The sequence below is a fragment of the Sinocyclocheilus grahami genome, unplaced genomic scaffold (genome assembly GCF_001515645.1).
Source record: "Sinocyclocheilus grahami isolate Dianchi unplaced genomic scaffold, SAMN03320097.WGS_v1.1 scaffold15.1, whole genome shotgun sequence".
In the NCBI taxonomy this organism is placed as follows: domain Eukaryota; kingdom Metazoa; phylum Chordata; class Actinopteri; order Cypriniformes; family Cyprinidae; genus Sinocyclocheilus; species Sinocyclocheilus grahami.
In genome coordinates this window covers 2,552,539-2,567,157 of record NW_015505194.1, presented here as the reverse complement: position 1 = coordinate 2,567,157, position 14,619 = coordinate 2,552,539, and the positions used below count along the sequence as shown (strand labels likewise).

General features: G+C 38.1%; 2 protein-coding genes across 2 annotated transcripts; both read right to left on the bottom strand.

The window, feature by feature from the left end:
- Positions 1-406: 406 nt before the first annotated feature.
- Positions 407-4,983, bottom strand: LOC107602598 (ribonucleoside-diphosphate reductase subunit M2-like). The gene is made up of 11 exons (XM_016295144.1): positions 4,635-4,983; positions 4,366-4,434; positions 3,332-3,478; positions 3,049-3,165; positions 2,836-2,969; positions 2,495-2,589; positions 2,285-2,418; positions 2,079-2,183; positions 1,840-1,953; positions 1,558-1,631; positions 407-512 (listed from the first exon to the last, which is right to left on the bottom strand). Exons 1-11 carry the CDS (start codon positions 4,725-4,727, stop codon positions 407-409), a joined length of 1,188 nt encoding a protein of 395 aa, XP_016150630.1. The 5' UTR covers positions 4,728-4,983.
- Positions 4,984-7,974: 2,991 nt separating this feature from the next.
- LOC107601876 (Krueppel-like factor 11) lies at positions 7,975-11,399 on the bottom strand. The gene is made up of 4 exons (XM_016294218.1): positions 11,208-11,399; positions 10,015-10,260; positions 8,696-9,566; positions 7,975-8,604 (listed from the first exon to the last, which is right to left on the bottom strand). Exons 1-4 carry the CDS (start codon positions 11,235-11,237, stop codon positions 8,318-8,320), a joined length of 1,434 nt encoding a protein of 477 aa, XP_016149704.1. The 5' UTR covers positions 11,238-11,399; the 3' UTR covers positions 7,975-8,317.
- Positions 11,400-14,619: the final 3,220 nt, after the last annotated feature.

The following is a 14,619-nucleotide window of genomic DNA, read 5'->3' as shown; positions in this document are numbered from 1 at the left end:
TTATTATAGCTCTGATGATGCTGTCTACCAAAACCTGATCATTGCTAATGGAATTAGCATCTTTTTGATGAATAAACACTGAAAAAGTACATTTATGACATTCAGGAAAGATAAACTAAGGAATTTGGGTGTCCCAGTTGCGCCATTAATGTACAGTAACAGTTGTAATTCTGCTGTGGCAATATTTACTGGGTTGTAATCTATTAGCGCTGCTATGTGGGAGGCCCTGTGGTCAAACAAAGCAAGCAACCAACACAGGGTCCTGTCTCCTTAAAAGGGCATGGAGGGGACACAGGATTTGCCTGTTTCAGACAGCTGCGCTTACCAGACCCCCAATTGGAGAGTGGCATCTGTTGGGCCCAAATGCTTTTTAACATTCATTATATTGGGAACAATGGTTTGTTGATCAACCTGTTTGTGACATGACCCTGCTGGGCCATACTAGAGAGTGATGTGGATTATATGCTGCACTGATGGCAGCTACAGTGTTCGCAGGGCCTAAAGGAGAATGTCTGAAACACACGATTTAAAGTTGAATTCACTTCATGTATCAAATGTGAGTACATAAAAGCTGAGTTAATGTTCTGCTATTTCTGTAACACCAACAAGAGAGAGAGAGAGAGAGATTATAAAAGAATTTCTTGCCAGTAAGCAAGTATTATCAGTGTTGTTGTCATTACCTAAAACTAAAACTTGATTGAAATAAATCTGAAATGTAATCGAATAAAATATACATATTAGAGGAAAAACTTACACTAAAAACAAAAACTAGAAACCGAAATAAAATAGGTTTAAATTTAAATACTATTACATATAAATGTAACAATGCTAAATAAAAATATTTAAGAAAAATGACAAAAGCTAAAACAAATGACAGAAGGACATAACAAAATGACAAACTAAAATTAAAATGGCAACTGAAAATGCAAAACTGCAAAATATTTTAGAATTAAAAATATTAATAATTACTAATAAATAAATACATACTAAAATAGTATATAAAATACTAAAATAACACAAAAATAAAGAAATCAGGTCACTCATCTTTTTTAAGGTCCAACTCTCACTATTAACTTTTAACCATGACTTTTGCCTCAATAAACTCCTAATTTGCTGATTATTAAGTTAGTAAGGTAGTTAAGTTTAAGGGTTAAGGGATCTAAGGGATGGTCATGCAAAATAAAGCATCAATATGTGCTTTACAGTATAAGTACTAATACACAGCCAATATGCTAGTAATATGCATGCTAGTTAATAGTGAGAATTGGTCCTTAAAACTTGTTACCATAAATAAATAGTGGTAGTAGTAAAGGTAAAAACATTTGGCAAAGAAATGTGTAAGAAAAAAGAAATCTATAAATTAAAAGAATACCTTCAACTTAAAAATTAGGAAGAAAAAATTGCAGACAAATGTTTTTGGGGGAAAAAAAGGCATGGAAGACAGGTGAGAAATGTTTTTGTGAGAAACAGACTCAAGACAGGGCTTTCATAGAAACCATATGCTTCACTTTGCTGTATTTGTTTGTAGATACAAATTTATACAAAAACTTATTCTACCTGTTGTAACACTGGGTTGTTTCAGTGATATAACGTCTGATAACAAGATCTACTGTGTGTTCCACTTTATAGACCTTGAAAGCAATTAAAGGTTAATAAAGTTAATACCATCTGTTGAAAAGGCACATAAGGCTACTGATCCGAGGTCAGTCACAAAGACTATACTGCCACCATAAGCAGAGATAAAAAATTAAATACAAATACATATATAAATAAAACACACATACATACACACACACACACACACACACACACGTATAAATGCGTGTCAAATAAACCTACCTTGTCAAATCCCAACTCAAGCAGAAGTCTGTCAGCCACAAACTCAATGTATTGCTTCATCAGGTCACAATTCATACCAATAAGCTTTACTGGTAGAGCATCAGAAAGGAATTCCTAAGAAGTTAAAGAAACTAGATTTTTTTTTCTTCTTGCCAATACAATGCATTTCATTGAAGTTACAGTACAGCTTCTACAAAATAAATTGAAACCCTGAAACGAAGACGTTAAAGCACACAAACCTGTTCAATTGCAACTGCATTCATGATGATTTTCTTAACGGTTTCTTCTGAAGGTTTGTTGACCAAGTGCTTGAACATGAGGCAGGCAAAGTCACAATGAAGGCCCTGTATGTATGAGAATAGACATTAAGACCATATCTTCAACTTTCACACTACACTTCCAAAAGCGTTCATACCCGTTTTAGGGTGTGTCTCAAATTGGTTACCTCATCTCTGCTGATAAGCTCATTGGAGAAGGTGAGTCCAGGCATGAGTCCTCTCTTCTTTAGCCAGAAAATAGAAGCAAAAGACCCAGAAAAGAAGATTCCTTCCACAGCAGCAAAAGCCACCACTCTCTCCCCTGAATACAAAGACTTAAATTAGCTCAAGCCATTTAAAATAAAATAACCAATAATAGCATTTTAAATACAACATACCAAATTGTGCATTTTTGTCACCAATCCAGCTGAGCGCCCAGTCAGCCTTCTTCTTTACGCAAGGCATCGTCTCAATGGCATTGAAAAGATATTCTCTACAAGATGAATAAAAACACGTCATTAGTCATCTAATGACTAAAATACACCGATCAGAATTAGACAAGCATGTTTATGGAGCTCAGTTAAGGCGATTGTTTCGTGCTGACACCCTACAACCAGCTGACCACATGTCCACTGATCTTGAGCAGTCACCACTCAGCTCCCATTATCAGCTGAGGTCCGTACCCCTGCGCCACTCATCATTGCCCCAAATACCTCCAACATCATGCCCAATAGCTCACCTCTCTTTGGGATCTTTGATGTAGGTGTCAATCAACAGACTGTACATTTCAGAGTGAATGTTTTCCATTGCAATCTGGAAACCGTAGAAGCAACGGGCTTCGGTCACTTGGACCTCCTGAGTAAATCGCTCCACCTAGAGCATCACAGAAGACAAGCAATTAGAAGAGAGCTACCCTTTACATGTGTTTGCACATGTTCGCCTCTGAACTCACCAAGTTCTCGTTGACAATGCCATCACTTGCAGCAAAGAACGCCAAAACATGGGAGATGAAATATCTCTCCTCGTCTTTCAGGGACTCCCAGTGCTGAAGATCTTTGGACAGGTCAACCTTGGAGAAAATAAAAAAAAAATGCAAAACTTAAACATGCAGCAGTCTAAAAATCAAAGCGTGGCAGCAGCAGCATTAAGGTAGTGTTTGATGTGATATTTAAGAGCCATACGAATATGGGACAAACTTGAATTATCCATGGTATCAAACATAATTTGAAGCTTACCTCCTCTGCGGTCCAGAAGGAGGCCTCTGCTTTCTTGTACATCTGCCAGATGTCATGGTACTGAATTGGAAAAATGACAAAGCGGTGGGGGTTCTCCTTCAGAAGGGGCTCCTCCTCCACAGCTCCTTTTCTAGCTTTTGTCTGGTCCTTAAAGTCAAAAAAAGGTAAAACTTTAAAATCTGGTTTGTTACCAAATCTAAATGCCAAGTAAAAATCTATCAGCCAGTGTGAATGGGAGGAACACAAAATCATCCCATTGTGCCCATTGCCAGTAAGGCTAAACTATGCACAAAATGTTTAATGATTTGCCAATGTCATACGCATCACATTTTATTACACTTATTTTACTCAAACAATAAACCACAAGGCATTAAACACTTAAAGATTCACCATTTTGACCAATATGCTAGTTTGGCCAGGGTTTGTTGCCTTGGCAACCATTTGTAACTATTTTCATATTACTGAATCTAAACACCAGAAATAGACACGCAGCTTTGTGTGGGTCCATACGGGGATTCCGTTTCACTCTCTCCAAGCGATGCTACTACTTCCGGTCTAGTTTGCCGGTAAAACAAGAGTGCTCTTCCGTTTAACCGGATAAAGTTTAAGAAAATAATATGGTCGTATAAACAATGGTTAACAAACAATTGTCATACAGAACAGGAGTATTTTCCTGTTTAGACAAGTTCACATCAGTTCTGCGTAGTTAACATTAAATCAGCTCGAGATACTGACCCGCCAAAACAAAATTACCCAATAAATTAGCGGTCTCAAAACACAAAATAATCATTTTAAGTGACCGTGTGTCATGGAGTCCAGTAAGATTTGCTTTATGAGCTATTGTTCTTATTAAAAGGCCCGGACAACTTGGCGCGCTCTGAATCCGCCAAATTACATCTAACGTTACCACTTTGAAGACCTCGCTCGAGAAATCATCACTAATCATCTAAAATGCTATATATATATATATATAACATGCGTTGATGTTGTGAATCCTGAAGAAACGTGCAGGAATGCAGTTAAAGGGAGCGTACCTCTGAATCATCAAAGATTTTGCGCGCCGTTTTGGACGCCAGGATTCTGGTGGAGCTCTGACTGGGTGGCTGAGGACAAAACAAATCACCCATTTAGAAGATTTACCACGATTAGCATGTTTAGCACTTGGCTTTTTAGTTAAGCAAATGTAATGTTTCTAGCAAAATATATAGTATTGATCAAGACGCTTAAACGTGAAGCATCTCGCTACACGTTTTAGAAGTACTAGCACGTTCTAAATATAACGTTACCTAAAAAATAAACTTACCGTGTTTTCTTTGTCCACCAAGGACATGTTATTCGTTTGTGCAGAAATGGTGTTTTCATTCTTGGTTTTCAGTGGCGAGCGAGTTGACGGCATGGTAAAGCTTAGAGTGTTAGGTAAAAGAGAAAATTAGGATAATAAAAAAAACAAAACTTCTAAAACAAAGTCGGCTACAAATAAATAAAATGAAAAGTGTAAGATGGAAGATCCACAGTCCAGCTGGAGGAAAGAAAACGAAGAATGAATGCCGGGGATTCTTTTATATTCGATTCTTGGCGCTCATTGTCAGCCAATAGGAAAAGGGCAAACTTTACTGCTTTGTTTGGTCCTTTTAATTCTTTCATCAGATGGACCAATCAGAACTCTCCAAGACCTCACGTGAGAGCTACGCCTAGCGGGAAATTCAAACGCGTTGGGGGATGCGAAGTGTTACACAAAACCGAGCGTGCAATTACACAAACAGGTTTAAAAAGGCGCGAATATGGAACAAAAGCTATGTATTAAAACCACGTAATTTTGTACAAAGTATTTAATTTACAATATACTATAAAGTGTATCAAATGTGTGTTCAAATGAACAGCCCACACAAGAAACCCTTACATTTACAGACAGTATTAGTAATAAGATTAGTAATAGCATGTCTGTTCACACGTTACATTAATGAGTTGGCATCATTTGTAATTCCCTTTGAACAGAATAAGGTTATTGAAAATGACACGTAATGCCAACGAAACCACTCCAGTCGAGCCCGACTGCAGTTACCAGTCACATTAAACAGCACACAATAAATATTACTTCTCCACTGCTGTATGGGGAAAATACAGTTTTTAAATACCTTTTTTACAACGTCGCAGCCACAAAGCACAAAGATCACGTTGGGACCATTAATTAATATAACACGCTACTTAAGTGTCTAAAAAGAGTGATTCTAAGTATACGTATTTTATTGTTGATTAAACTTTACACCGCAACAAACTATCAGCTGCTAAGCCAGTTGCTCACAACAACCAAACCAAAACACGGATTCCAACGAGCTTTGAGATTCATTTCAAAATCTACGTTAAAAACGTATTTTGCAAAAGTATTGAAATCCATTTTTGTTTCATAACAAAAACATTTTCAGGACGCGGGAGTCAACAAAGAACAATAAAAACGCCCAAGAGGTCCCTGCCTGGGATAAAATACAGCATGCTTTTGAGAGACTGCCCCTAGTGGCCGGAGGACAATAATCATAAAAGCGAAACATTTGTGTTAAGAAAAAAAGCTGCGTACATGTCTTTTTCATGGTATTTTATTTTATTCTCAGATGACATTATTTCTTTAGTTATTAATGTAATAATTTGTTCTATGTTTTTGGCTGAATGATAATACAGAACAAAATATTACAATCCAAAATAAAGATATAAATGATTTTAGCTACTATGAAATCACCAGATGCGATAGTACGACCAGCCCTGTGGTAGAAATACAACAAATCCTCGAACAGTTATGCCATACAGTAAACTGCCTCTGCTAAAGAAACCAGCAGGGGACGCACCTAGCCTTTAATACAAATTTGCCGTTTGAGAGACATTTAAAATGAATTGTCTGCATATGCAAAAAGTTGTTAAAAGGTTAGTATCATCATCATATATGACAAACAACTAATGGTCAAATGCGAATATGGCATAAAACTGGTTCTCCACAAGATTAAAAAAAAGACAGTCACGTAATAGGCCGTCATCGAGTTTTCCCATTTTTCTTACTTCTCACTTTGGTTTAGATAATCATCATTAAAATAGAAAACTGTATTTTTCACCTTTCAGTACAGTAACAATGTATATTGTTTTTTCTTTTGGAAATATCGGTCAGTAAGGCAAATGGGCGGAGACCAAGGCTTGTCAGTCATATTTACAGCTGGTCATCCTCTGTGATTGGTCGCGCCCCCTAACCGCTCCACAATGGAGCAATGTGATTGGACGAGGTTTGTTACTGGGTGCTGTGGTGTGACAATGTTCAGAATTGATGTTGAGTGGGGCTGCGTTCAGCCCCGACAAAACGGTGCAAAACGTTTTTTGAACGGAAACGGTGGTGCGTTGAACGCCCTGTTCTGATGACGCAAGAGTTGCGATTATGGCAGCTGAGAAGGCCATTCTTTGTGTTCTTTTTTAAGATTTTTCAGAGCCTGATGAAATCGGTATAAATACGTGTTTAATACTGCAAAATATGCTGGATGTTACAGTCACTGCCCTTGCCCTCCAGAATAAAATAGAACATCCCAATCGAGTGAAGGGATTTGTGGAAACTGGTTACTATAATTGTTATCCAGCATTTGCCTCGCATTTCAGGATGACAAGACAAACTTTTCAGGTGAAGGATAAGCCTCTTCTTACTTCCGAGACTGTGTTATGATCTATATGACCTTATTATTTTTATTGTGAGTATTAGGCTTATCATTATTGCTGATCACTGTTGTTGTGCTATGATATTGTAATATTTACCATTATATAATCAGAGGGGTATAGACAAGTTTATGAAAGTGTCACTCCACAATACAATAGCAAAATATATAAATATGTATAGTATTTTTATGTTACATTAATCAGTATTTAGCACACCTTCCTAAGGAAAGTATATGGACCAGAAGACATTGCAATTACTAAACGACATTTAGACAGACTAAAAAGAAGTTCCAGATCTATACTTGTGCTCTTATTATTTCAGTTATTTTGCCTTTAATGTAAATAAACATGTGCACACAATATACTTACTCTTGTGAATTGATTTAGATGTTAATTACATTGTGCCAGCTGTCTCTTTAATACCGCGTGGTTTATATACATGTTGCTGCTGATTGGGCTGACATTTTTGACACACCCACCAAACAAGAGAAAACGTATCTCAAACCCCGTTGCACACTGTTTCCAGGAAACATGTCGTTCAAACCGGAAACTGTAGCAAAATGTTGCGCACCGGTTTGAGCTTGAACTTACCCCTGGTGTTGTGTTACTGTGTCGTCACACCAGTTCATGGCTATGTAATGATTCCATTATTTTCCTTTTCAATATTTTACACGTTGTGTAACAATTGTCAGCCTGTTATGTGTTATGTTTTTTTGTTGTGTAATTTCTAAGTTTAATGCTTTTAGGTGTTTTTGTTATTTTAAGTCTAGGCAGTGTGTAATGGCTTAAAATGCTTTTTTTTTTAAATAAATTACTGGTCTCAAACTCAGCTCAAATAGAGGTAACAAATAAAACAAATTCTATATTCTTACTACAAATGTTTATTATTAAATAATATGGAATATTGCAGGTAGTATCGCATACAGGAATACTGTCCAATTAACAGAAGGTAACATCAATAACATTTATTCATATATCAACAATAAATGCAAATTTGAATACACATTACATTCATATAGATAGTGATATTTATTTACAACTATACAACAGTAAAGAGTAAGTAACAGATGAACTAATGTAAAGACTTTGGCAAAGGGAGTAAATACACACCGGGAGACATAACTTATATAAAAGTAAACAAGAATTCCTTATAAACAACCACGATTAAAATAAAAATCCAGTGCAATGTCACGTAGTTTTTTGAACATGGATGTGTAGCAGCCTTGATTTTCTTGTATTTCCCCTGTTAAATGGTAAGTTGGATATTGTCCTGAGGTGACTGAGGTGAGTGGTCTAAGTCTTGACCTAGTTAGAGGCAGGAAGAAGCACACTAAGGGGCATGGAAGATGGTGCTTGGGAAGTGGCTATTTTGTTCATGTCGAGAACTTCGTTAGGCCACGCTGTGGACCTCTTGGTTGTCATATGACGCCGTGCGTGCTTGGTCAGGTGGTCGCTTCGCATGAACCGACGCTCACAGACAGGACAGACAAATTTCTTTTCACCCGTGTGCGTCCGACGATGCCTGGAGAGTTCATCTGAACGGGCAAATTTTTTGTCACACCCTTCCCAATGGCAACTGAAAGGCTTCTCACCTGAGATACAGAGGAAGATGATCAACAAACATGCTTTATGGATGCAACCTATTAGAACAAAAACATATTGTCTGCCCAGATAGATACAAACCTGTATGGGTTCTCAAATGAGCCTTCAAGTGGGAGCTTTTGAAGTAAGTCTTCTTGCATCCTTGGAAATTGCAGACATAGTTCCGTCTGCGAGAGAAGTCAGATTGTGTCACTCCACTGCTCTGACCTGAGGGCACGTAGACTGGAGCGGGTGCCAAGGGCAGAAGCTTCGTGTTCCCAAGTGTAACAATGCTCTGCTGGCAGGTGGAGGATTGGGATACCCGAGACTGCGGGACGACGAACATCACAGTGCCCTGAGCCACAGGTGAGCCCACCAGAAGAGGTTGAGAATGTGGAAGAATGGGCTTCGATCCCGAGGCCTGCATCTGAACTGGAGTCTGAACAAATGCGGAGATGATTCCAGTCTGCCCGTTAACAGGAAACACCTGACAGAGCACTGGCGGGCTGGACATGGGCATCTGGGGAATGGCAGGCGGTGATGTTGGGATAGCAATACCCGTGGAGTGAGGGGAAGGGGAAGTTCTCTCCGTTTTTGCAGTGTCACATGGGCTATTGCAGCTTTGCAGTTCGGCTGTGAGGTTGGCAATTGGCTCTGTGTGCTGTAGAGGGATATCTGAGGAACATGGCTTCTCTTGCCCTGTGGTCGGAGATGGAATGTTGTGGTCCACTGATCTGTCGCCAGTGTGCCGAATAACGCTGGTGGCTCTGCGAAGTGAGGGCTGTTCTGTTGGTAGTGATGGGTTGAGCAGGACTGTGGTGCTGGGATGCAAGTTGACGTGACATGCAGCCCTGTTGGTCAAGGCTGAGCATAGTCTGGGATGTGGTTTGAGACCGGAGCAGGCCACTGAGGTACTAAGAACCGCTGTGCCTGAAGTTTCCACAAAGCTTGGGCTATGGGGAGGGGTCATGCACTGTTGGAGAGAGGAGATTTGCATTGAGCATTGGGAATTGCCTTTAAGGCTGGAGTATACTACACAACTTGTACTCAGATTTTTGGCCTAAATTTAAGTCTGGACGAGTTGACGCTAGTTGGCAAAGGCCAGTCGGAGTTTACCAATTTCAGAGAAAATCAAATAGTGTGTGATGGGCACAAACTCAGACTATGAGTCCATCCAGTCGAAGAATATCAAACATATTTTGTGCCAATTTTAGAACAAATATTGTTTTCATTTGTAATGCATCTCCGAGTTTGTTGTGTTCATAACAACTTGATAGTCTGGTAATATATGATGTCCAGTTTCTGTTTCAAAATGATTTAGGCCATAACAGTAGCATCCCCAAACCTTTTTTTGGAAATATTATTTATAATGCTCACTAAGAACTAGAACAAAGTACATCTTTAAAAAAAAAAAAGCTCACCAGTGACGAGAGGGAGACCAGGTCTTTAGGGGAATCGTTGAGTTCAGGCTGCAACGGGAGAGAATCGCAGGAGTCTGAAGTGGGCGTCAGTGGGCGAGGCTTGTGCGTCCTCTGGACCCAGGAGCTCATGCACACCAAAGCCTCTGCAGCCTCCAGGTCGTTGTATTCCAGAGTGTAGGAGCAGGACTTCTCACTGTCATGCCCGTTTCTCTCCATCATCGCTTCACAGATGTCCACGAGACTGGACTACAGATTGGAAAAAAGCACATTTGTCATTTTAATGCCACAGTGGGCTGGTTGCTGGACTGCAATAATGCTGAATCTGAATTGACAATACCATTATAACGAAATGTGCTCAATGTAATTGCATGATACACAATAAAAGTAGCAAAAGGGGCGATGTTTGTCATGCATCTGCTGTAAATAGCTTTTGCCATTCATAAGCAAAGAAAGGGGCCCCAGTGCTGGTCGACTACACCCACCCAGAGCCTAGCACAGCGTTAACCATGAGCTGCTGGGAACCTCCCATGGCCAAATATAGATTTAAGAGTGACGTGCACCCAACCAAAGCGCCATGTGAGTATGGCATGCAAAAAGTATCATCCAAGAGTGGTAAACCATATCAAGACATTTTGCATTAAAGTTACTCTTTATGCCATAACGGAGCCCTTGTGATATACAAAGCGTGATAGAAACAATGCACAACGTTGTTGTAATAACACAAACAAACAATGCATTCTAAAATAACTGACAATTTAATGCAAAAATGAAATAGGAGAAAAATGTTCAAACTCGAGTATGTTCAGGGTTCAAATAAGGTCGCTAGCGAATTAAAATATATATATATATGACAACCGTTTAAACGTAAAGTAGCACTGCAGCTTAATGCAGGAGGGAAATGCACAACAATGATTGCGGCAAACGGTTCGTCATGACTTCATTTAATTAAAGCAATGTAACACAAAGAGTGTTGGTCGTTGCAAGTGTCAAGAAGATCAGATATGTTGTTTTTTATGTGTGTAAACAGAAATGATAAGCATTGCTCTGTTCTAAGTCAATTGTTCTCCGTCAATGAGCGTGAAATTATTTTACATGGGTCGCAATTTACAGCCAAAGCGGATGCCATTAGTGGGTCAATGCGCAAAAAACTTAAAAGTAGCAATAAAACCACTTCAGCAATATAATCAACTCACCCGGCCGGAGTCAGAAGCAAAATTCAGCATAAGTGTACGTCTATGAAAAGCAACGGGAAGACAGCTGTGATACGAAGCCTCTGCACATAAGTCTAACCACTTTTTACATTTAGCTGAGTGATTCAGAAGCGCAAAAAAAACAACAGAAAGAAAGAAAAAAAACAGAAATAAAATTCAGAGCACTCTGGCGGGTGGTAACATGTTACCAATCAAAAACAAAGGTGTAGCAGGAACGGACCAATGGGAAAGCAGGCAGCGCGTGATCAGTACGTGGTCGCTCGCTGATTGGCTGAAACGGGGTGCGTGGCTGTTGGGGGGCGTTACAGAGGAGTCAGCGGTGTCAGAGTAAACCCGGTGAACCCAGTGCTCGAGAACTGGGGGAAAGGTCGGCGCGGCGAACGAGCGGAATCGTGAGATACTCGCACGCGTCTGGATAGCTGTGCCAGTGGAGTTTGGCATGCGCAGACGAGTCCACAATGAAGCAACGTGAGCCAACGCCTGTATTCAAAACACAGAAGCGAAAACCGTATAGTCTATATATTACATAAAATATGACTATTGTTTTTTATGGATAGACTGTATTGCTTTTATAGTGTTGTCATGAATATTTAGTAGCCTCACGCTACTGGTATACAAAGGCGAAACGGGGACACGGTGAGAAGATGCTGCTTATGAAAGAAACAGCCTACAATGGAAATAATGAATAATAGCTGTACTAATAATGAAACAACAATAATTGTACCAATAGCAATAATCATATCGAAATAATTTATTTAGCCTTTTTAACGAAAATAAACACTTTGAGAAAAATGATAAAAACAGTTCTTTGTGAGAGGATGCATGGTTTTCTGTCGTCTTCTCACAAAGACTGGCCTCAAGCGTGGTCCGGAAATCATTACATCTCCGCATCACGTGCGAACACAGACCTTAGTGAACTAAACTGAACTCAGGAACTAGGGATGGGCGATACCCCTTATTTTGTTTTCGATACGATACCGATATTTTTCAAGGCAGTATCGTCGATATCGATACCGATTCGATACTTCTGCACTAAACTTTTAAATTATGAAATTACTAAGAGTAAAATGGGTAATGAAAACCACTTAACTTTATGTTTAAAACGCATTTTAACCCGTTTAATCCCAATTTTTTCCCAGACATGAAAATATCCAAATGATGTGTCATTAGTAACCCTTTGAAATTTTTTTTGGAAACGTGTGTGAAAAATGTTATTTTATGGTCAGTCACAATTGTAACCGGTGGGATAATGTGTATACTGAATTAACATATTTCTGCAGTCATAAAAATAGTTATATATCTTAGCCCAGCTATTTTAAACTGTTTGATCACATTCTAGGGTTACTATTATGCATAAAAAACCCTTATACAACATTGATAGGAATACTGAGATCAAATACAAAAAAATACAACCATCAACGTATTTCAAAATCGTTACTTTTTTGTAACGTATATCATCACATTTTTATATTAGTGCTACCAGTATTACAACATTAATATTCTAACTTATTTGTAACATTTGAACTTTTGATTTAGTGCAATATTTTGTACTGCCATTAGGGACTGCCAGTGACAGGCTGTTGCGTGCATAAAATGCAACCTTTTTATTCTGACAGTGTATGATTTCTATTAACATTACAGAATAGAACATGATCAATATTATCTTTCAACGTTCGATTTAAATAATTGTAATTGCACAAACTATGTATGCTACAATTTCAATTTGTTTATTGTGAAATAACGTTTTAGAAAAGGAGGGTGAAAACATCTGGAACCAATAAAGACAGAGAGTGTTTTCTAACACAAAGGTTATTCGTCCAATTCAATGCCTATTGTACGCATTATTATTATTATTATTTTTGTTAAACAAAACCACTGGTAAATAAAACGCACCTTAGTATGGATATTTTTTGTTTGACTATCGATACTTTCGATACTCGCGTCAGTATCGATATATTGATACTTCGGATCGATAAGCCCATCCCTGTCAGAAACCTCTGCTTTCTGTGAAAGAATCCAGGGCGGAGCCTACGACTGTGCTGCATCTCTTTGTTGTAGCTACACTAACCTTTATGTGTCTCTCTTTGTGTTTTTGTCGTGATAATTAGCTGTTCCTACACTAAAAAGATTCGTATGAACAAGTGTAAGTGTGTGCAAATCATATATACCCTAACTGTGTGTCCCTGCAGGAGGGCTGTGCTTTTGCTGGTCTGTCTGGGTGAGCAGAGCTGAGCAGACAAAAGGCTTCAGTTGCCCCCTCCTCTTCAGAGATTCAGATATCCAGTGAAAAAGAAAGGAGATTAGTCATTTGTCCTACATCTGAGGAAAACATATGCTGTCCTTGGAAAAATCTTAGGAATCATTAACATTCTTAGAATGGAAATTAAAGAAATAAAGTACATTTATTGTTGACATTCTAAAATGTATCACATATAAACGGGCAACACTTTGATTGTTTTTTTTCTGCAAAGATGAGCCAGCAATATAAAATGAGTCCTAAACACGTAATTGACACGTGAACAAAGGCAAATATTATAATGTCCTATTAAACAGCAATATTTAGGCTAATTCTATAAATATACAGGAGGTTCAGCAATTTTGACTGATAATAAAGACTGAACTTTTCTGCCAATATTCTGGTAATATTTGGTAATCCAATGGCACATATTAACTTTTATAAGTGCTAAACTCACACATTTAAACAACAAAAGAGGATTTTTGTTAGAGAAGCACATTTCTTAGGGGTGTATAGAAGACAACATTTAATTTTGCTTCATAATTGTTACATTTTGAATCCAGGATTGGAATTGTTCTGTTATTTTTATATCTGTTAAAAAGGGTCTTGTGGGAGTCACAAGTAAACAAAAGACGATGGAACAAGGAAACAGGTAAATGAATGAGAAGAAAAGTTGCACATAAACTGAAAACATCCTGACAAAAGTACCGGTAAGTGGATCGACACTACTGATAATTAAATGTTTGGTGTTGTTAAGATTGTTTTTCAAAGAAGTCTCTTATGTTCAACAATACTGCATTTATTTGATCAAATACATAAAAACAGTAATATTGTCAAATATAATTAAGTGTATAAATGTCTTTAAGTATGATCAATTTTATTGTGTCTTTACTGACCCCAAAATGTCTGAACATTATAGTGTGGATTCCGCTCAAGCATTGGGCAGTTTCAGCTGTCATAGTGGGGTTAGCTCTCTATATTTCGAATATTTTTTTATTTAGTTATATAAATATATTTTGATATATTTAATGTAACACTTAACAGTTGTATTCAAAAATTTACGAATTATGAATATAACATTGTTTCATTTAAACACTCAAATGTTTTTACAGGAAGCAGTCGTCATTCTAATAAAGAATATATCCACATACACTATTG